This window comes from Camelus dromedarius, chromosome X (genome assembly GCF_036321535.1).
Source record: "Camelus dromedarius isolate mCamDro1 chromosome X, mCamDro1.pat, whole genome shotgun sequence".
In the NCBI taxonomy this organism is placed as follows: domain Eukaryota; kingdom Metazoa; phylum Chordata; class Mammalia; order Artiodactyla; family Camelidae; genus Camelus; species Camelus dromedarius.
In genome coordinates, this window is record NC_087472.1 from 50,077,555 (window position 1) to 50,102,329 (window position 24,775).

Consider the following 24,775-nt stretch of genomic DNA (forward strand, 5'->3'; position numbering starts at 1 on the left):
GAGAACATTGTGTGGAGAAAATGTCCGTACAAATGAATCTATGTGTAATATCTTGACAGAGCTACAAATAATAAATGTGCAATGATGAGGTAGACTTTGGGAGAACTGAACTATAAAACAGCCTAGTGTAGTGGCTAAGAGTGTAGGCTTAGGTTTTAAACTTCTTGGGTTTAACTCCTGGTTCAGGGACTTGCTAGCTCTATGCCTCACTTGCCTCATCTGTAAAACGGGGCAATGATAACACATAAACATCTAACTCATAGGATTGTTGTTAGAGTCAAATGCAATAATAAATGGTGGAAAACACGCAGCACAGTGCCTGACATATATAGTCAATGTTACTGGTGTATTACCTGGAATAAATGACTTCTCAGGACCTCAGTGTCCTCATTTGTAAAGTGGGAACAATAAAATCTTCAGGGTTTGTAGTGAGTATTTTTTTACACTTTTTTAGGGGGAGGATGAGAGGTAATTTGGTTTATTTATTTATTTAATGGAGGTACTGGGGATTGAACCTAGGGCCTCATGCATGCTAGGCATGCACTCTACCACTGAGCTACACCCTCCCCAACCCTGTAGTGAGTATTGAATGGGGTAACACGTGCAGGTGTCCAGCACAATGTTTGGCTGAGAGTTAGCACTGAATAATTCTTTCCATTTGTATTATTGATTTATAAAAATATAGCCAACAATAGCTGCTAACCACACAAAATAAGATAATAAACTAAATGAATAGACTCTAAAGCAAGACGTCCTTTGACACTGGAAAGATTAGGTAAACATATATGCTTGCAAGGCTTATTAGGGCTATACTAGCTAAGAATGACTAATGAGGAAAAGCATTAAAGCAATTTTCTAAAACTGATGGTGTATGATCAAAAGACTGGAAGAGAAGGAATTTATTTATAGTGTTTACTGGTGTAAATATCCTTTAGAAATAGTAATTTGGAAGTTTCCATGCTCTTAGCATCTTTGAACTTGAACTTCAATATTTGAAATGGAGTTTTTTTTTTTTTAAATGTGTGCTTTCTTTCCTTTTTCCTTTTAAAAATGTGGTGACACTGAGCATTAAAGCTTACTTGCAGTCTACCTCTTACCTAATGCTTCTAGAGCTGCATGTCCAATAGGGTAGCATGTGGCTATTTACATCTACAATTAAATTAATTAAAATCAAATAAAACTAATTATTCAGTTCCTCAGTCTTGATAGCCATGTTTTAAGTGTGCAATAGCCACATGTGGCTAGTGGCTACTCTACTATACAGAGGCAGAACATTTCCACCATTGCAGAGAGTTCTACTGGAGAACTCAGATCTATACATTCAAGATCTATATGGTCAGGCTACTCATTTAAATACAGAAATACTTCTAAGGTCCTCACATTCAAAGAAATTCATGGTGGTGCAAGTGTGGTGATCAACGCGCTGCCAATTTACACGATCAGCTATAATAGACACATAGGAATGAAACAAAAAATGAAGCCACAAACTCTTAAAGTGTAAGTTTAGAATGACTCAGTAGGAGAATTAAAGCCATAAACCTTTAAGAAAAGAGCTGAATGAAAGATTTTTACTTATGTATGCATGCACAGTCATCCTTTGCTATTTGAGGGGAATTGGTACTTGGATCACCCCCACCAAATCAAAATCCAAGGATGCTCAAGTATCTTATATAAAATAGCCTAGTATTTGTGTATAACCTATGCATATCCTTCTGTGTATTTTAAATCTTTAGATTATTTATAATACCTAGTACAATGTGAATGCTGTTGTAAATACAATGTGAATACTCTATAAATAGCTGCCGGATTGTGCCAAACTCAAGTTTTGCTTTTTTGAAACTTTCCAGATTTTAATTCTTTTCTAATATTTTCAGTCCTCCATTGGATGAATCTGCAGATGCAGAACCTGTGAATCTGGAGGGCTGACTCTATCCTTCTATGTATGTAATTTCCCAAAAACCTCTCTTTTTGGAAGAGCAAATGGTTAAAAAGAGGCAAAAGATGCAAAAATACTCTTCCCTCCAATCAAAATGCATTGTCCTTTTTTGGGGGCACCTGATCTGGGTTTCATAGCCTCTCTGGAACTGCCTATCTCCCTTAGCCTACTGAATTAATTTTAAACTTTAGTAAGTAAAGTTCAAACATCATTCCCAGTTTTACAGAGGAGGTAACCAAGGCACAAGGGTATCATGTGACTTGCTCAAGTCTATACAGCTAGTATGTGGTAGACCCGGGATTTAAATCCAAGCAGACAGGGTGGGGGGTAGGGGCTATAACTCAAGTGGTAGAGCTCATGCATAACATGCACTAAATCCTGAGTTCAATCCCTAGTACACCTCCATTAAAAAAACAAACTCAAAAAAGAAATGAATAAATCCAAGCAGTCTAGTTTCAGGTCTATGCTTGTAACCACCATGCTATACTGAATATCCCAGCTCTACACATTTGATGCTTATCTATGTTCCACAGTCTCTGTTATCTGATTGCTGTTTATACCTCATGATCATTTTCTTGTATGTGCTTCCACTATGAACCACCAAAACTCTTTTGGGACACAAGTCAGGGCATAAATTAATAATGTAAATGAACATTTCAATGCTTAAAATAAAATGTTATTTACCAAGAAGGCAGATATATTTTGTTGCTGTTCAGAATTCTTTTTTCAGTATTTCTCTCATAAACTTTATTGATTGTTTTGTATCAAAACATACAAAGCTTCAGCACTGGGTAACAAGTTGATTAATTATTAGTTATCGAAAGACTCATCAATGCTTTGGGAGAACTTTGATAGAAATATTAGGAAGAAATAGCATTGGTTTGTACCTTTCTGTGAAATTAATGATCTCAGCAATAAAATGGCATTTGATTGGTAATTTAGAACCTTTTCAAAAACTTTGATAATCGGGTTCCAAAGTTATATTTAAACTCCTCGACTTGATGATGTTAAAGCGCCTCCTTAGGACAGTTCTACCCTGTCCATACTGTCTTATCTGCCACTACTCACATCCTCCCACCTTGTGTTCCAAACACACTGTACTGCTCTCCATTTCTTGAACAAACAGCATTTTGCCTCCTTCTCACCCCTTCCTTTGTTCATTCCATTTCCCGCTCTGGCAACGTTCACCCTTCCTTTCTATGTTTGCTGGAATTTTATCTGTCCCTCAAAATCCATCTGGAAAGCCATCTTGAAGACATCCTCTCCAACCCTGAATCTTCCTGCTCTCTCCTCAATGTAGGATTCTACTCTCACTTGCATCCCAGATGTGGTCTCCTTTTAAAGCTTGTATCACTTTTTGTTATGTAACTAAGTAACCTATGTATAATACTGAGTAGTATGTTATTTCTGTGGTTCTTATTTTCCACCACCATGGACTGTACATTTGTTGATGGTTGAAATTTTTAAAAAAATCAAAACTCAAAGCCAATCAAAATTAGTGTTTTGGGGGAATAGAATGGAACTTCAAATCCTCTCTCTCTTCCCTCCCCTCTCCCCATTCCCCTTTGTGATTATGGCTAGCAAAAATGCCTGAATGTGGCTGTCACCAGTCACTTTTATAAAGATATATGACTAGGACTGTTTAGTGGGTTTCACTCCTTTATGCCCTCTCTTTGAACTGACAATGGAAAGTAGGATGCAAATTCCTTCTTTCAAACAGTGAACAACATATAAAATAAATGTAAGAAAGCTATTTAATAAGTCAGTTTTTACTCTAGTTCTTGGGTCTAAGCATCTGGATTTGACTTGTTTATCTTTGATTAATACTTCTTTTTCTTACAGACAAATATTTGTCCTTACTTATGGCAAATGTTGTTAAAGGGTTAATGATTCTCATCTGTCATCAGATCATTTCCCTGGGATCTTGTTGATACTTCCTTTAACAAAATTAGTTTAAAGCTGCTAAATAGTCTGCTTTTAGAGACATTCCCTCTACCTCCCCTGCTACTGAAATTCTGTTTAGGTGGTGTTTTTATTTATTGACTCTTAGTCAATTGCCCAGTAATTGGTTTAGCATATCAGTTATATGCCCTGAGATTCTCTCATAAAAACTATTACTGCTGTTCAGTACTTATCCACATATCAAAATACATTTAGAACTCTCCAAGGAAAGATTTTTATCCTCAAACATAGTGTTTACCCATTTCTTTTTAACACAGACTTCAGGTTGGATGTATAGATTCCTGAATAAAATTATTTAAAAATCTTTACAAATCTAATTACAGCTAAGAATATGTTCTCTGGAAACGTTGCTTAAATGACCTACAAACACCTCAGATCTCTCTTCTGCCACAAAAGCCTCCAATGACACTCAGTGTCTGTAAATTTCTTAGTCTGACTTTCAAAGCCCTCCATTACCTGGCTCCCAGAGACCTTGCTGCCTGGAACTCCCCTTCTAGTGTTCTCTGTTTCAGCCAAAATATAAACTGTTCTTTAAATATAAACCCCCATTTTCCACAGCTATGTCTTTTCACATGTTGCTCTTACACTTGAAATGCTCCTATCCCCCATCCTCACCAATCCTGAGATGCTGAAATTATACTCATTTTTCAGGCAACTTTCCTCAAGTGTAACCTTGTGATGAAATCTTAAATTGTCCCAGGCAGTAGTTATCTTAGGCTTCGAAATTCTCAGAGTAAGTTCCTTATAGCTCTCATGATACTACACTTTACTGTTATTCACATTAATAGTTTTTACCCCCAACTGATTATAATCTTTGTGAGAGTAGAGAGTATATTCTATCTTTGCTATCTCTTTCATTACTATTACATAGCAAGTATTGAACAAGTAACTTAGTTACATGTTACCAGTCCAGTAAAAATAATGCCTCATGTTAATAGATGGTATATTTTATTTTTCAAAATTCTTTTACAAGCGTTATTTACTCACTAGAACTCCAAAATTAGGTAGAAAAATTATTATTACATCTGTTGCACAGTGTACAAGTGAAAACATGCATTGAGAATTTTCTGTTGGACAAATACAAAAATCAAGGTTCATATAATAGCTGAAAATAACTTGTCTAAGTTAGAACAGCTAGTTAATGAATGCTCTGGCTTTAGAAACCAGTTCTTGTTATTTCCACTATATCAGCTATCTCCCTTAGTTAACCTTAGTTAGATAATGAAGAATTTTTAATTTTATTTTATTGAGCTATAGACAGTTTACAATGTTGTGTCAATTTCCAGTGTAGAGCACAATTTTTCAGTCATACATAAAAATACATATATTCATTGTCACATTATTTTTCACCATGAGCTACCACAAGATCTTGTATATATTCTTCTGTGATATACAGTATAAACTTGTTTATCTATTCTATATATACCTGTCAGTGATACTGAGGAATTTTTAAACAAGTTTGTATTTTTTAGATTTAGCAGATCATTTGATGATCACTTTTACTGGCTTTTTTTCCATTCTAATATTCCATTATCAGAGTGGAAATTATCAAATATTAGAGGGCAAAAATCATTTCTGTTCTGCTTTTCAAGGTCTTGCCCTGTAATAATCCTGGAATTCAGAGTATGTCCTAAATTTTTAATGTTTCCCTTCTCACCTAAAGGAGAATAACACCTCTCCAGCTTCTGCTTTCCCTTCTATCTCTACTGCACTGAGCTACTCAAAAGCTCTTTGACTAAGGTAAGTAACTGAGTGATTGGGGCCATTTGCATTTCATGTGATTTAACTCTGAATCACATAGCCATTTTAACAAACAGAAATAAGATACTGTTTGTGACTAGTGAATTCTCCTTAAGGCAACTAGAGTTTCCCAACTCTGATTTAGGGTATACCAAGAAATTGCCAATTATCTCAAGTGATGTAGTAAGATTATCCCTCAAAAGCAGGCTGATTTTAATCCACTCTGATCTTAAAATTGGTAATGCCATATGTACTTTATAAGGGAGAAGGAAGAGGAAGAGGAGGAGGAGGAGGGAGGTAGAAGATGAGGGGAAGAGAAAAGGAAGAGGGCTCCCACAACTTCCCCAAACTTGAAAATCATTCCTTTAGTCAGTGTGGGGAAAAATAGGCCTGGATTTTATACTAAGCCTAAGCCTACCTAATTATAAACAAAATTATTTTTCCACAGGACTCTACCTAAAGAATGTTGCCAACAGGCAATATTTATATATTTAGCCAATCTGAACCTCAGGAATAAATGACTCAATACTATGCTGAGAATTTAACAAGAAAAAGTAAGGCCTTCCTCTAAAATCAAAGGGCTTAAATGATTATGAGTAGTAAATAAAAATTCAGTGTTTTATTGAGTTTAGTGATCTGTGAGTACACTCCATAGCTATATCCTGCTGTCTGTTTTAAAAACCATATTGAATTTGTAGAAGTTTAAATTATTTAATCAGGGCTATTCTCTCACACAGTCACTTATGGGTGGATCTCTTGTTTTCAGAGTTGCTTTTGACAGTAAATAATAAAAAAGACAAATATCTCACCTCCCATTATAAGAACTAGTCAAAGCTAATAGTAGAATTATGTTCCACACTTGAAAAATAAAAATATAATGAGACAGGCTATGGATGTGGCAAAGTATAACGATTAAGAGCATTAGTTCTAGAGTCATGCTACTTGAGTTGGAATTCTAACACCTTAGTATTAGCTGTCTGATCTTCAGCTAGTTACTTTATCTATATTTACCTAACTTTACTCATGTAAAATGGGGTTATAAGAGTTCCTTCCTCATAGCATTTTTTCTGAGTGTTAAATAAGATCTATGTAGCATATTTGGCAAAGGAAGCTCTTAATAGTTGTTCCTTGTCATCATCATTATCAAAGGAAAACAAGACTGACAAGTTGAAAGGATTTGGAATTGTTTTGCCTATATGGAAAAATAAGCTGGGAATGACCTCTTGTATTCACAGAATGTCAGAAATAGAAAGAGGCTTAAAGATCCTCTAATCTACACTCATCCATATTCACACCCCATTTCTCACATGAGGAAACTGAAGCTCAGGAAGATGGCATGAGTTGTTCATTATAACAGCTGGCTGCTGATATAACTGGAAGTAGAAGCCAGGGTTTCTGACTTTAAGTCCAGGACTCTGCACTATATTATGATAGTCACCACCACCCCTTCCCCAGCCTTTTATTATTAATGGAAATGTTAGGTATCTTGATTGTGGTGGTGGTTTCATAGGTGTACACATCTATCAAAATTCATCAAATTGTACATCTGAAATATGTGTAGTTTACTGTACAGAAATTATACCACAATAAAGTTGTTTAAATTTTTTTTTTAAAAAAAGAAACATGGCTATGGCATTAGAAGACATAGGCACATAAGGTGTGAACTATTCATTGGATTTAATGATTTCAACATGGAGTAGATTTAGGTAAGCTGTACACAGATGGCTGACACTGAAAATTAAACATTTATATAGGTTACCAAGAGGGAGATTGACTCCCATTCTTGAGATGCTTTTAAAGATAAGACATCCTTTTCATTCATTCATTCAAACATTTTTGATCATTTCCTGTAGAATAGGTGATAGCTATTTGTGGGATGACTTGCAATCCTGCCTAGAGCTTGATGCCACTGAAGGTATCTTCCATCATCCAGATAATGTTAATTTTGGACACTTACACTACTTACCTAACTCTGTAGACTTCCAGGAGAAAAAAGGATTTTCTTTAGCAAGTCTTCCTGGAATTAATAAACCTTATATTCAGATAGGGTTTTTTTTTCCCACTTTATGATCAACCTAATACTGCTACAGTTTAAATTCGTGCTGGTCAACACCGTATGTCTTAATGTCTTTGACCCATGTTAACCTACCACCTTACTATTTTACACTTGGAAGTTTTTCTATTTGTCCTTTGTTTCCATGAGGGTTGTATGCAAAGAGGCAAGATCAATTCTAATAAGGCTGAAAACAATTAAGTATAATCTATGGAATGAATGTACTGGCTTTCCAAATATAAGAAGATTGAATAATTCCTTCATTTTAGGACCACACTAGTCTTTGTGCAAATACACGAATTTGCCTTTTGAATATCTACTGTCCTGGCATCTGAATAAAGTAACCCTGCCTATACTACTACAAATAGATGTCCTAAAGATGTAAGATATATGTATATTCGTGCGTGTGTGTGTGTATTCCTACTTGACTTAATTTCAGCAAGTTTATTGAACTCAGCACATTTTTTATCTCAAAAGCTAGTCTACATAGCTAGTCAGTGTCATTCTGTTTAATTTGCTGATGTCATCAGATTTGAACTGAGTAAAGGTAAGGAGAAAGAACAACCGTATATAGAACCAGGTGCCAGGCAGTGTGCACTGTCTTCTCAAAATGACCCTAGTATTACTAGGCCCAGCCTAAAAAGGCTAAAAATTTTCAGAAAAGCATGTTTCAGGCATGATACTTTTACACAGTTGCTGATGGCAATATCACTTCTTTGTGAGATTCTCGAGAAATACTCACATTGGACAAGGATGCTCATTGCAGCATGGTGAAAACCTGGAGACAATTTAGACAAGATAGATAGCTGAACAAGCTAATCTACAATGTAAGAGATATTGCTTGGCTTACATTGCAGAATAATAAAGCAATGCATATTATTATTTATACATATATATTTATGTAAAGATACCCTTGATAATAAAGGTTACTTCTGGGTAATAGATTTGGATGGAGGGGAGGTGGTTAAGAAGGATCTTTGACTTTATCTGTATAAATTCTTATGTTAGAATGTATTCATGTACTATTTTTATTTTGCTTATTTATTTTTTGTTTGTGTTTTCGTTGGGGAGGGGGATTAGGTTTTTATTTATTTAGTTATTTTGTTAATGGAGGTACTGAGGATTGAACCCAGGACCTCATGCATGCTAAGCACGTGCTCTACCACTAAGCTATACCCTCCATTTCACGTGCTATTGCATAACTAAAAAGCATATTTTTTCCCCTTGTCTCTCTGAACCCTCTTCTGTTGGATCTGTGGGCCAAATCCACCTGCACTTGTTTACATTTTCAGCCATATTCCTAAGCTGAAGAATATGTACCTGTTTGGTCGACAGTCTTTAATTCTCTGCATTTGTCTGAGCAATTATCCTCAGCTACCAGCAGGAAATCTGCGAACATATTCAAAGGCTGCCTTGAAACATTAAGCTTGCAGTATTGCTGTTGATGTAACAGGGGGAGGAGGGATAAAAATATTACAAGTTGAACCAAAAGAAAAACCACAGTGTGCAGAACATTTGGCAGTTTGAGTAAACGCATAGGTCTGTTTTAAGAACAGCATGTTACACCTACATTATAGCTATACTTCGTATGAGTCTGTCAGGGATTCCCTTGTAAATCCGTGATTCTGATTTTCAATACCTCCTTGTTCTGAAGAAAACAATATTTTTATCATTTGAGGAATATTATCCTGGAGTTGTATCAGTTGGTTGTGAATTATAGTAATGTATGAAGAAATTGAGTAAAGCTATCAACTTTTTGCACACTAATAGAGCTATGCAGTTTGCTGATTTGGGGAAAATGTAAAGAATGCTGGCATAATTGATAGAGTGACCATTTTATCTACTCCTTATTAAAAAACATACTCTCACTTTTATGGATCATTTTTTAACCTCAGAATCTACTCTTTGAAATGAAACTAGAAGCAGATCAGACAAAGCACAATTAAGAATCAGCTTAAAGTAATCTAAGAGCAGTAGTCTTAGTTGGGCTTTCAAAGGGAGTTTCCTATATTGATTTGAGAATTTTTTACATTTAATGTTTCTGTCTGATAAATTTTGCATCTTGTTGATTGCAAACATCGAACAATATCAGGAGATGTATCAGCAGAGTTCTCAAAGAAGAAAAAAAAAGGATGCAAACTAAAAGTACAAGAAGAATGTATTGTTTGGACAGCATTCTAGAAATTATTTTTCATTAGGTTACTTGCAACACTGACAAAGGAATTCAATAATGTGCTCTTTGGAAAGGTGTCTATCACCTAAGAAAACACTAACCTTATTTCCAACAAATTGGGTTATTATAAAAATAAAGGAAATAATAATACCTTAAGAACCTAAGACATTCAAATGATGCTGCTTAGTAACAATTCCTTAACCCGCTTTTGTTTCTCTCAACAGGAACTCCATTCTCCAACTCTGAAACTATCTACTTGTGCCCCAAGCGCTCTACATATAACCCCAAATACTGAACAGGTAAAATAAGTTACGGATTAGATAATTTTCTTTTTACATAAGCCTTGCTTGTACACTTAAGCAATCTTTAGGTCCCCATAAAGCTTTACACATTCGTAAAAAGTCAGGAACATGAAACTGCAAAGGAGAGTCTCACATGATGAATATCAGCTCAGCCCATTAAAGGAATGTGACAAGTGCTGGAACAAGTGCTGTGAATTGAGATTTTTCAGTTGCATTGTCTACTCAATCTGATTACTTTTAGTTTGAATGCAGTTTATTTTTAGCCAAGGATCTCCCACTGATTAGGTATATTTTAAGGGTCCTTGATTTCAGCACAAATAAAGTACCTAGATCTTCGATTGATTGAGGACGTGACTTGGTGAGTGATAATACTGAAACTGTACATCCAGAAAGAATAATCCAGGATCAGAACTAGATCTTCTCAGAGGAGCATGATTTGAAAGACACATAAGGGTCAAGTTCCCTTAGCCTTTATGATCAAATAATCCCACTTTTAAGATTTTTTTTTGAGTGTAGACATTATATCTCTAAAAAGTAACTGTAATAATAATTAAATACCAGATTAACAAATATGTGTTTGATGAACTAGTCACCATATATCAAAAAGTATATTCTAAGAAAATAAACCATAAGATGTCCCACGTTTGTCAGTACATAGGAGGGGAGTATAAAGCCTACAGAACATGGAGGATAAGAGGGAGGAAGATGCTTTTCTAAGAAAACAGACTTGCCCAGATTGAGGTGCCACATTGTGAATTTGGACAAAAGCTGGTCTCTAGACTTGGGATCCAGTAAGAAAGAGGTGATATTATGCAGAACAAATAAGCTTACGGAAGAAAAATTTGCCTACCACGTCCCAATTTGGCCTAGCCCAGAGCTTGGTCACTTAGAGTCATGTATTTAATCAGTAAACATTTGCTGAGTGCCAAGTATAAACCAAATCTTGCACAAAGATGAATTAGAACCAATCACTGTTCTCAAAGAACTCACAGTCTAGCATGGGTCATGTTCCTAACAAGACATAAGACAGTGGGATAAAGGCTACAACTGAGTTAGAAATGGAACCCCATGGGACCACCAAGATAAGATTATCACAGAAGATAAGTCCACTTAAATCACAGAGCTGTTCACCAGTCAGAAAATTGCATTTACTGTTATTTGTCATAATGAAGGTCTTTAGAAGTAGTTTTACTGTATGTTTGACTTCTGCTAATAAAAATATGGATTTCTTTGTTCTTTTGTTTTTAGTTTTTGTTTTGTTTTTCATTATGCAGAAATTTCAAACCTACATAAAAGCCCACAGAATCAAACCTGTCCCATAAATGGATGCTTTCATATACTGAAATTAACCAAAACATAAGTTCATATGTCAACATTTATGTAAAAGACTTAAAATTTCAGTCTGAAAATTGCTTCCTATTATTATTGATGGCTCCAAAGTCACTAAATAACTATGATTATATGCAGCTTCTGTCTTTTCATCACAGGAACTCCATTCTCCAACAGTGAAAGTCACTACATATCCACAGACCACTATTAGGAGATACATAGTACAAAATCCTGAACAGGTAAGCTATATAATGCAAACTCTTGTCCAAACCTACTATTCCTCAGAAGTTGATAACTTAAATAAGAAGGATAAGTCAGTTATAAGATCCCTAAAATCAGATTGTTGGACTTCCTTCTAGTTATAACATTGATTTCTAATCATTGGTATGAAAAAAGTCATCTTTAATTCCAGACAGCCATGTGCGTCAGAGATGAAGCAGTTTCAAGTAGCATGGAAATTCTTGGGTTATGAAGTCTTTCTATGTCTAGCACACCACCCTTGTGCTACAGAGGACTTTTGTGCACTTTGGACCAAAGGAAAAAGGGACAAATTTCTTTCACAGACTTTGTATTAAAAAAACTATCAGCTGCTGCATTGGAGGTTGGAGTCTTTAGTCTATTTAGATTTGCAGTTGAGATATGGGCTGGGAAGAAGAAAATGAAAAGTGAAAAGTTCAACAGTGTCTCCATGCCTCTGTTGCCTATGGTGTATCAACTTTTGTGCCCAGCAATGAGCTCTTTTGAAAGTTACATTATATTTTCTACAAAGATACATAATCTTATATTTTAAAAACTAGGATATTATTCTGTCTCATTTTGAGGAGAAAATTTAGAAAATATTTTCCCCACAGTAATAAGCTTTCCTTAAGACGCATATATCACACACACACACACACAGCCTTACTTTAGCTGCAACAGGAGATTCTTCTAGGGGGTTATAAGGATAAAAGTTTCACAAATAGAAACAGTGTGCCCCAGATAATGATACAGCAATTCTCAGCTTTTATCTTTATTTTATTTTTCCACCATTGCAAGAAACAATCTCTCCTCTCACAAAATAAAAATCGATTATTTGCTTCAGCTGTGGAAAGCAAAAGGTTAAATTAGGGTAACACACTTGGTACTATTCTAGGTCTGTGGGGAGGATGTACCATTTTGCTTGTGTCTATCTCCCATCTTTCTTTCTTTCTTTAAAACTTATTTTCTCACGTCTAGCTAGAGAGGCTGTTAGTTGTGCACGTGCAAACCTAGGAGTGTGCAGGCTCTGTGCTGGAGGCAGTGATTGGGACATTTGCTTGAGTCTTCATATATCTATGTAAATATAAGAGGAAATATGATTACAGTAAAGCAGCTGCTTGCTGCTCTTGCAGAATCAAGTGTTTAAGCAACAAATCTGAAAGATGTGTGGGGGGGAGGGGAGCCATGAGGAGGACGTGGGAGATGAGAGTGCCTCTTCTGTAACTTGGCCAATCACTTTACGCTTTCCCCTTTTTACGTCCCTCTCTTCTTTCTTTCACAAACTGAGGAATATGCAGACTTGGATGCATATTATACTTGATTATCTCTGGCTTTCAAAGAATTAACTCTAGATAGCACTTTTTTCATAATATGAGAATTGCTGTGTTTGCCTAGGATACATCCACAGAGATTTGAAATATCAAGTCATTTGAAGTCCAACCCTCTTTGCCCTCAATTCTTATGTAACTTTGGATGAATTATTATTCTTTAGTTAATGAGGAAATGGAAGAATTAATAGTTATTGGATATATACTCCATGCTATGCAATTTACATATTTTATCCTATTTAATCCTAAAACAAGCGAGAAAACAGAAGCACAAAGTAGTTGTCATTTATTCAGTGAATTTTTACTGACTGCCTACTATGTACCAAAAATTGCCCCAAGAACTGGGGATAGAGCAGTGAGAAAAACAAGGTCCCAACTTTCTTGGAACTTAAGTTCTTAACTGGCCCCAAACCACTGAGTTACAAAATGGCAGAGTTGGAATTGAAACGGAACAATGCAGATGTGGGAGAGAAACATTTGCGAATTAAGGACTATTAATGATGTCGGTGAGTTAAGATCCAGAGACTCACCTACATAACCACCTTCCCAGCCCCACATCCTTCCTAGCCACAGTGTAATCACAGAAGCAGAGAAATTAGAAATATGTATGCAAGTATATAACATATTTGTAACACTGAGCCTCCCTCTGTGAAGGCTTATTATTATGGTTGTGTTCAACTGCAGAAAAACAAATAGTTTCTCAGGCAGAAGATCCCACAGAGGGTTAAAGAAAAATGATCATTTTAAAGCTTTTAACTCTTTCCATTACTGAAGAATGAAACACATTTCAATCCCCATACTCTGTAAACAAAAATAATCTAACTAGTTTTGCACAGCAGCTTGAAAATCCTGTCTAGATATATTCCTCATTTTATTTATCTAAGTATATGCCTTTTTGTTTGTTCTTTGAAATTCTCCCAGGAGAAGATTCTGACTTAATTACAATATTTATAATAAGCTGAGCCTCCTAAATGGCAACTTCATCCTCTTTCACCTCCCAGTTTGTCTAATCGTTACTTCTTCTCCCTGTAATTAAACTGATCTCAATCCACTTCTCTCATTATGATTTCCTTCTAGCTCTGCCTTTTTATTTTTGCTTGTTCTTGATCTTCCTTATTTTCCATTTATTGTCATTTTAGTCAAGGGATTTAGCCATTCTGGTATATGACCCAGAAATGGAGGAAATATTGTTGCTCCATTGATGATAGAATCCAATTGATATTAATCAGTTTCATTAATTTTCCAGTTGCAGAGCTCCTGCTGTGGGAGGGTACTCTATAGCCTTCAAATTGAAAAATAAAAGGAAGTAAGACATGGTTCCCAAACCAAAGGAGCTTACAGTTCCTCTCAGGAAGGGAAATAAGATATGTCCACAAATCACTATGTAAAACACATGGTAGGGTGGGTGATAGATGCCACGAGAGACATACAGATGAAGTCTTATCAAAGTTCAGAGGTTAGAGGTAATGCATTTGTTTGGGGGAATCAGAAAAGGATTTATTGTGATATTTAAAGTATTATGACAATGAACATTGTTATCAGGATCATTTTACTAATGAGGAAACAAGAACTTAAATAAGTGGGACTTCCTTAGGTCTACTGACTCTCAATCTATCACTCTTTATCTTTTCTGACAGCTCTTCTGGGAGTAGTTTTGACAAGATTTGATAACTTACATTGGAGATAGGGTTAAAAGAAGAAGAAAAGTCGAATAGGATTTACATTTTCCAGTTTGAGATCCTGGGAACATGGTAACCCAATTAAAAGGATTAGGATGTAAGGGGGAGGAGAAACTGGTTTCGGAAAGGGGGAGATTGTGAGATCTGTTTGAATCAGTAGCACCTGAGGTGCGTGGAAGGGAAGATGCCCAAGAGGCAGTTAAAAATGACTGGAGAAAGGTCACTTACGTGATAGAGACATAAGAGTTATTCCTCTTAAAGTTATCTTTGTAGCTGTGCGAATGAGTGAGATCCCTGAGGGATAATGGAAACGGTGAGGTCAGAACCTAAAATGCCTATTCTAAAGGAATAGAAGGAAAGGAGCTACTTTCACAGGCAGAGGAGTTGTCAGAGAGGGATGGGAACACAGACTGACTATAGCAGGTAGAGGAAGGGAGTGGTCAACCATCTCATGACCAAAGGACCAAGAAGGATGAAGTTGGAAAATAGAATTTGACCATAAAGAAAGCAGTGGTGATATTTGAGAGAGCCATTTTGGTATACTTGTGGAGGCAAAATCCAAATGCAAAAAATTAATGGGTGACTAGATCAAGGAGTGGAGGAAATAAGTGAGTATTACTCTTCCACAAAGGATACTGGTCAGAGGAATTAGAGATGGGATGGTAGCTAAAGGAGAAAACAGTCTCAGAAATCTGAGAGATTTATAGGCAGAGGGAAATAACCAGTAATAAGGAAGACTATACATGCAACAGAAAAAGGAAACAAATGGGATATAATTCTGGAAGAGTCAAGAGGGGATAGGTTCCAGGTACAGACAGAGAAATGATTTCCGGAAAAAAAAAAAAAGAGCAGTACGTCTTTGTTCATAATGAGTAGAAGGAGCAGAAACTGAAGATTTTTGAGGTGGGGAGTAAAATGGGGGAGTCTCATTGGTAGATTATCTTGGTTTTCTCAGTAAGTAGAAAAAGAATGAAGGAACATGAGCATGGGGGACTGAGGAAAACAAAAAGATTAGTAACCAAGTTATAGAGAATTTGGTGAATATAAGTATGACTATGAATGTTGGAGGGCCTCTTAAAGTTGGATACCTTGAATTTGTACTGAGCCAAAATAGCAAATCTTTGCTAATCTTTTTTTTTTTTTTTAATTTTCTCCAGTAAGGTTTCATGGCCTGGGAACAGTAAAGTAGATGTTGGGGATTGTGTACTTTGTTAGATGTGAGAACTACTGCCAGAGGTTCTAAAAGTAGCAATTAAATTATAAGATCAGCCATCTTTGAAAACACCTGTTAATTTTTAGGGTGGATCTGGCACCAATTCAAATGTACAGCTAGGGAAAAAAATAAGCTCCCAAAATAGTGAAACTGTCTAGCAGCTTGTTTGTGAGAAAGCTAAGACTTTTGATTAATTTTATTGACCTATTTTATGCAGAGTGATTTTTTTTTCTTATTAGTATTTGGTTTTGAGTTCTTATAGATTTGGGGAAAATAACAGTTCCCTAAATTTAGAATTTTTTCTTTCAGTAAATCATTTACAATAATGAGTCCAACATACATTTTAGGGAGAATCAACACTGTTAGCATCTTAAGCCATTTTTCTTCTTAAAAAATAATAAGGGTTTAGCATATATAGTGAACTTTAGTTCACAGAAAAGAAAATTTCATGTTTTTGCTAAACTTTTCCCCCTATTAGAAGATGTTACATCCTTAAGATAAAGGTTCATTTCATCCCTTCTCATCCAATCATCTGTTCATTCACTACAGGGTATTCAAGATGAATAAAGTCCCTGCCCTCAACAAGCTTACTTTTGCATATTTTTAAACTTGATATTTTAGAAAAGTTCTAAAAAGATTCTCATAAATTATTTTAAATGCAGTATGACTTTTAAATATTGTATTATTCAAGGCCAATGCTAATTATATATTAAAATGACAGATTAATGGTACTTTAACATACATTATTTTGCTTGATATAAAGTACCCTGCATTACTATCCCTATGATAAAGGAACTGAGCCTCAGAGAAGGTAAATGACTTGCCTAAGTTTTCATAGTATGTAGGTGATAGAGGCAGAACTGAACACAAGTTTTATTACTTCAGAATTTTTTCCCACTACAGCTGCTTCCACTAATTTTAGTAGTCAAATCCAACAGACTTTTAGTAGTCCAAATCCAGACTACTTTGTAATTCTCACCTGTTGACCTCTCTGAAGCATTTATGCCTTCGCTCACTTTCCTATTGCTTCTTAAAAATATCTCTTTTCTTGACTTTATGACATTTTTCTTTTATGATTCTCATACCTCTTAAGACTTGTCTAGTTCTGTCTTTGATCTTCATTTGACTTTTCATCAATTGCGTGGTTTTAACTAGAACTTCTAAGCATATGATTCTGAAATCTAGAACTGTAGCTATGAAGTCCCCACTCAGTTCTAGACATATGTTTTCAACTGTGTGTTGTAAAAAAAGTCTCTTGGCTAGTTCTTTGCAGTAAGTTAACGCATGTTGAAGACGTTACTATACACTATATACTTTTCTAAGTGTTATGAGGAATAACAACATGAATCAGACCTAGATTCTTACCAGGAGCACATAAAACTCCATGCATCTCCACCTTTACTGTTTTTGTTTTGGGGACCATTGGACATATAGTAAGTAGATTCCTCAGGTTCAAAATCCCAGTCATCTTTGAAAAATGCTGTCCTTGATGATTTAGGATAATATTCTAACTTGTCTCCTTACCTGTATTCTTTCCATTCTCCACTTAATCTTCTGGAAGTAGACTTACATTCACATCCCAGCCCTGTTTAAAAGCATTCAAAGGCATCTCACTGCTTGCAGAACCAAGCTCCATCTTTCAACTATGTCCCCTACATAATTTTATACTTTTCTAACCTTGGTGTCTTGACTCGTTTTGTTTCCTTGGTTGGAATACCATTTTATTTCATCTCCTTATATTCAAAGCCCACCATTACCTTCTTTCAAATGCCACCTGATCTAAGTAACCTACCCGAGCACTGCCAGGTGGAGCTCGGTTTTTCTTCTTCTGAATTACATTCCATAAGCCATTTCTCTGTGCCTTTTATGGGCAATTGCCTCTTTCCATCTTATATTATAGATGTTTGTGTTCATACATCACCTAGACCAGGGATTAGCAAACTTATTCTGTAAAGGGCCTGTAAATATTTTAGGCTCTGCTGGCCACATAGTGTCTTGGTCTTCTTTCTTTTTACTTACAAGTCCTTTAAAAATATAAATACTATTCTTAGCTTGAGGATATTACAAAAGTAGGTTGCTGGCTATAGTTTCCTGAACCCTGATCAATATTCAGTGCTCCTAGTAATTATCTAAGTTTGATCCATGCCTCGTAATATCTGGCAAAGTATATTGTGCATAGTAAACTCTTAAACATGTGTTACATGAATATAAATAACTACCAAATAAGCTTTTTTAAAAAAACAAAACAAACACAAAATAGCTTCTAGGGGAATCTTTTAAAGTATATCCATCTTTAGATTTAGCAATTCATCAGCTAGCCAGAATTCATCACTTATATGTTTGTTTTACCAGAGTATCCCAGGAATATTTAGATAAAGCACCCTTTATCCAAATTAAAAGTGTTTTAGTCCAGTTGTTCCATGAGTTTTCACAAAAACAGAGTACAAAAATGCTACCATATTTTGTTGATTTTGAAATGGTCCTGAACAGATTAACTGATAACAGACTTAGCCAACCCCCTTCTATACTGTTCCTCTGTATTATAAAATAAATGAATGCAATTTTTGGTTTGTAACAAAATAACCCCAACTCCTCTTATACAAGTGAAGAGTCATATGAAAACCAAAATAAGGGAAAGGAGTATAGTACATATTTCATTTATTTTGGACTCCTGGTCTGATTCTTATTAGCCCTTCCCTGGTTTATTTCAGATCTTGGACATGTCACCAGCCTTTTTTTCATTGGGTGACATCTTTTAAGCACTTGGATAATCTTACATCAATTTAGTTGATTATATGGAGATACAGTGGCTCTTAAAGCCTCTACTCTGTTCTTAGTATTCAAAACATATGTTATACTGAGAGTCTTCACTTTGGTTATAATCACACGTAAGAATTGTACACTTCAAGGGCACCCAAACTGAGTTCCCAGAGGAAAAAAAATCTTTAATATAGTTCTACCTGCTTTATGGCTCAGTGATGCTGAATTATGTTTATTTTGCATTTCTCTGATAATAATTTTGCATAGAAAGAAACATGCCAGTGAACCCAATTTAAATGAGATTGACCTCATGTCTGTCTATCTCAGAGGAAACTTATTATATCTTGTTTTAGAAACAGAAGAAAATCTCTCCCACCCACTTCCAATTTCCTCCAAACACTTTGTTAGGCATAGTAAAATGTAGTAGGAGAGATCCAGATTGTTCCGTTTGAGAAAATGGACTGTCTTTATTACTGTTGCCTTACAACTCTTGGAACCTTATTGGGATGTCATTCCACTCTCCTCCCAAAGTCTACCACTACATCAGAGTTTATTAGAGACTTGATATTTTTGTTTGTTTTTGGTTTTGTTTGGGGGGGTAATTAGGTTTATTTATTTATTCATTTTTTTAATGGAGGTACTGGGGATTGAACCCACAACCTCGTGCATGCTGAGCAGGCACTCTGCCACTGAGCTATACCCTCCCCTCAAAACTGGATTTTTTTTTTTTGCATTGAAGTGTAGTCAGCTGGATATTTTTTAAGTTAAGATTCTGAAAAGGTAACTTTCAAAGCAAAACACAGTCTTTATTTTCTTTATAGGAACCACTGTCTCCATTCCTAAGAGGAGGCCATTTCTTTCCAGGAAACAATGTTATTTATGAAAAAACGATAAGAAAAGTGGAGAAGCTAAATATGGATCAGGTACGTAAAGTTTGTTTTAAGGCTTATTTTATAAATGTATACTTTTGAATAAAGAATATTTTAATAGCTCTAAAACGACATTCAGTTGTCAAGTGCCAGGCAAGACCATTATTATATTCACAGCCTTTCATATCATCCTTAACAGTTTTATTTCCCTTTCCTCATTTGAAGTATTACTGTCCCTATTTTACTGAAAGGGAAACTGAAATAAAGATATGTCCAGTCATGGAAAAAAAATAACAATAGAATGTGAACTTAATATAGATATCCCAGTGCTTTGAATGTCTCTTTTAAATTGGGCTCACACAAATCATAATTGAAAACATAGTACTTTTGTGTTAATTCATTTAATATGAAATGAATTTTATTTATTTTTTCATTATTTAGAGAATACTTCATTAGTTTCTGTAATCAAACCCATGTAGATAAGACCTTACATATTTAATGCAGTGTATTACCCCTGTACAAATGGAAAAAATTATGTTTGGCTGTTAATTTTTATACAATGCCAACCCAACAAAGTACAAGTGAGGTACTTTTTCCAAAGCTGACAGCACAGCTAAAGTTTCCAAAAATTCAAATTATATAAATCTATGTGTATATACAGATTTATTTATTTTCTTTATATAAAAGGACCAATAGCAGTATGTTATGCATCAATAGCAGCAACAGCCTTTCCAGGTTTTGTAGTCATCTGAACAAAATTATAGAGACTTCCAGCGCACTCCATTACAAAACAAAGTTAAAAAAAAAACCCAGAATGAAATGGATGTTTAAATGAATAATATCTATGAACAGATTTGTAAACTACTGCATACTGTCAAAAATCTAGAAAACTAAAGCTTCAGTTCACGTTGCAAAAATTCCATTAAGTCTAATTGAGAGACCAGACACAGAGTACAAAACTGCAGCAGGGTGACAATTCCATGGCATCTAGAGCTCCCCGACTGCTCCCACCCATCTGTCCTTCAAGCAGAGTTGTTACTATAACCAGCAGAGGTTTCACGTTGATCTTCTCAGTGGGGACAAGCATGCCCAGCCCAGATAAAGGCTGGGATTTATCTCTTGAGCTAAGACAGTGTATTAGTTTCTTAGGGCCGCTGTAGCAAAGTATCACAATCTGGGTGGCAACAGAAGCAACAGAAATTTATTGTCTCACTGTTCTTAAGGCCAGAAATATGAAATCACCATGTTGGCAGGGCCGTGCTCCCTCTAAAGCCTCTAGGGAAGGAACTTTTCCATGCCTGTCTCCTGTTTCTGGTCGCCCCAGGTGTTCCTTGGCTTGGAGATGCATAACTTTGATTCTCCATCATCACATAGCATCTTGCCTGTGTGTCTTCACATGGCCTTCACTTTGTGCATGTTTATCTCTGTGTCCAGATTTCCTTTTTTTATGAGGACACGAGTCATATTTGATTAGGATCCATCCTAATGACCTCATTTTAACTTGATTACCTTTGTAAAGATCCTGTTTCCAAATAAGGTCACATTCTGAAATACTAGAGGTTAGGACTTTAACAAATCCTTTTTTGAGGGAAGGGGGCTCAATTCAGCCCATAACAGGCAGTTAAACATTATTAAATGAATTTTGAGCAGATCATTTTTCTCATATACAAACAAAACATTAACTTGTACTAAATTCACCTCTTTCATTTTCTTGGCATGAGAACATGTCTTATATTTATGAACATTTATGGGCAGTTGTTACCAAATTCATAGAAACTAATACATGATAACTCATTTGATGCCCAATAAAAACGAAACAGAGTAAACTCTCAGAATCATAAACATCCACATCTTCGGGATTCTGGTCTGCTTGGAAAGCTGGATGTAGTCTGATGGGTTTGGTATAATAAATATTAAACATATTTTCCAGAGGAATAGCAGAATATACCTGGACATTATGATACCAAATAGAAAAATTTCATCAAATATGTCAGTTCTTCAAAGGGCCCTTTCCTTAAGCTACCAAATTATATCTGTCCTTTATCTAACTGGACTGCCAAAACAATGCATTTGACACATTTTAAATAGTAAGGAATGTTTGAGACATATCATTTCATGCTGTTTCCAACTTCTCATTTCAAAGAGAATAAACAGCTTTTCTAAATCTTGGCCTTAGAGGAAAATATTGACTATCCTGTATATTATTATTGCTATACATCTGGAACAATTAAGGAAGAATAATTAAAGAAGTACATTGCTGGGGGTGGGGTATAGCTCAGCAGTAGAGTGCATGCTTAGTATGCGCAAGGTCCTGCTTTCAATCCCCAGTACTTCCATTAAAAAAAAAAAAAAGAAGAAGATCACTGCTACTTACTATTAACTTGAATATTTCTTTTTATATGTTCACTTCTTTTATTAATGACTTACATGATTTGGGACTTTTGGAACTGCACGGGAGACTGCCCAAGTTAAAAAGGAACCATGCGTATAGAACTACAACTGCTTTGATCTGGTTGAGATGCAGTAGAATAAGCTGAATAAAGGCAGAGTCTGGATGAACCTGTTTAATGTCACATGAGACTATTCAAATAAGACTAGCTCTTAGGAGCTGGGACCTATCCAAAAAAAAAAAAAAAAAGGTCTCTGCAGTGGTGCCAATAGCAAGATAATTACCTAATTCATATAAATCGTACTATGTGTATTTTTTCTTGATCAAAGAAAAAATATATGATAAATCAGCAATGTTTGATCTTTTGTACATTAGCAATTCAGCTTGTGGTACGTTTCAAAAGTATGAGAAATGTAAGAATACCTTGCTTTGGAACAATAATTTTAGCACTCAGGTGTGAGTATTGAAAACTGAAAACCTGCTAAGACTTCAGTAGTACCAGTGAGTGGTTCAGAGGCCAAATAGACTCAGGGAAGCCACAAGACATCCTAGATGGAGAGACTGTCAGCATTCTATTCAAGAGTCAACTGATACATTAATAAAGAAAGATGATTGAGAAATGGGTTTTGTTTTCTTTATTGTCCTTTCCAAGGGTTTCCTAATCTGCTTTTTAAGGAACACTTTTTTTTTTCAGGAGGAGTTCTATTTCAGTAGTGTACCAGCTCCCCACTGGGTAAAACTTTTCTCAGACTGTCACATTAACTTTATCCTAATCTAAGGTATGAAGGAATTTGGTAACATAAAAGAACAGATAATACATGTACCCTCAAAATTTGTACAAAAGTTACTGATAATACACAGTTAGACTTCTAAACTGTAAAGATCTTAGTGCTAGCATATTTGTAAAGTAGGTCATATTTGAAAAGAGCCTAGAGAAAATTATTCTGTGAATGAACTGATTCTATAAACTTTATTGTCTATATGTCTAACAAGACAGTTTCTCTCTGTAAAATGTGTTTCTTTATAGATATGTATTTTCTTTCAAAATATTTTTGTATACATGAAAAGATAATTTGTATATAGAGTAAAAAATTTCAAAACATAGAAAGTATAAAAAAGTGTGAGAAGAGTCTAAAAAGTGAATAAAAATGTATGTAGTGAAAAAAAGCTTCTCTATCCTGACCTGCTTGTCCCTCACTTCCTCTTCCCAGAGGCAGTCACTCTGAAACTTTTTGCTCTATGTCTTTAAAAGCAGTTGTGTATATTTGTAAATATACATGTATTTAAAATTTTAAAATATTATACAAAATATTTAAAATTATACATTTAAAAATACTATACAACATATTTTACTTTTAAAATATTATGCAAAATATATGCATTTTAAATGTAAAATACATTTAAGAATATTATACAAAAAGGAGCACACTATATTCCTTTATATGTATTTTGCTTTCTTCATTTAATATAGTTTGAAAATTGTTCCATATAAAATTTTCAAAATGTGAAAAATGCTTTACTTTATTAATATAGGTCAGCTTTCCACTGTCAAAAGGAAACAGAATTGAATTTACACTTTCAGAGTTAAAAATTGTATGTCCATGAATGCAGCATTATGATTCAAAACAGAGTTTTTTCTCTGAAAACCAGCTTGCAGCTACTTGTTTTCAAAGTAGAATAATAACAAAATAATAAAGAAAATCAAGCATACCTGAAATCCTCAAAAGGGAAATAACCAGATATCTTTTCTTATTCTGGGCTTTATACTTACCAGAAAAAAAAAAGATAAATAAGCAAGCAGATAACAAAGATTTAGTTTAAAAACAAGTCCCAGGGGGAAGGGTAGAGCTCAATGGTAGAGTGCATGCCTAGCATGCACAAGGTCCTGGGTTTAATCCCCAGGACCTCCATTTAAATAAATAAATAAACCTAATTACCACCCCTCCTCCCCAAAACAAGTTCTAGAATATTTTGAGGACAGTACAAATTCAGTCTAATGGTCTGAAAGAACAGTGAGCAGGAAATCATGAGTTCCAGTTCCAATTGCACCATTAATTAGTTGTGTCATAAGTAAATCATCTTATTTCTCTGGACATCAGAATTATTTTTTTCCCACCTGCAAAATTAATGGAGTGGATGAAAATTAAGTTGATGATGATGATGATGACAATGATGAAAATATGGTAACAATAATAATAAATGTTTATTACCCACCTACCTTGTACTAGGCACTTTACACACATTAGTTAATTTACTTCTTGTAGCAACCTAATGAGGTACATAATATTTCATTTTACAAATGAGGAAACTGAGGCTCATTAAAGGTTGCATGTACAGTTCCCCAAGATCACAGAGTGAGTGGTAGCATCAGAGTTAGAATCCATGTTTTCTGGATCTGAAGCTTCAGTCTCTGTTTTCCAATCTTTTTTCTTAATTTATGCTTAATTTTCATAAGCATAAGGACTTCACCCGCCCCCACTGTGATTTTAATATGCTTCCTGACATTGAGAATCACCACATTATATTATTTTCTAATTTTATATCTGCCAACATCTTCAGTATTATAGTATTATTATGCAATTAGATCCTGAAGTGCCTGTTGAATCATCAAAGAAACATTAACTAATATTAATATTCATTATAGTTTTAGCATTAAGTATAACTGGAATATTAATTTAATCAGAACATGCAATTCCCTGGCCAACTTAGGTATTTGGATGGCCACAGCCACATGATCAAGTAAAAAAAGGGTTCAATGTAATTTGTCCCAATGGAATAATTGGAAAAAATAATATATCACTTATT

The 24,775-nt window shown here is 35.0% G+C and overlaps 1 protein-coding gene across 2 annotated transcripts in view; it reads left to right on the forward strand.

Moving 5' to 3' along the window:
• POF1B (POF1B actin binding protein) overlaps nucleotides 1-24,775 on the forward strand; it is a 72,167-nt gene that overhangs the window by 6,023 nt on the left and 41,369 nt on the right. For both annotated transcript variants that reach the window (XM_031445980.2, XM_010983401.3), the window contains exons 3-5: nucleotides 10,089-10,163; nucleotides 11,654-11,734; nucleotides 19,534-19,635. In XM_031445980.2, the coding sequence (XP_031301840.1) occupies nucleotides 10,089-10,163; nucleotides 11,654-11,734; nucleotides 19,534-19,635 (258 nt within the window). The remainder of the gene's footprint in view (nucleotides 1-10,088; nucleotides 10,164-11,653; nucleotides 11,735-19,533; nucleotides 19,636-24,775) is intronic.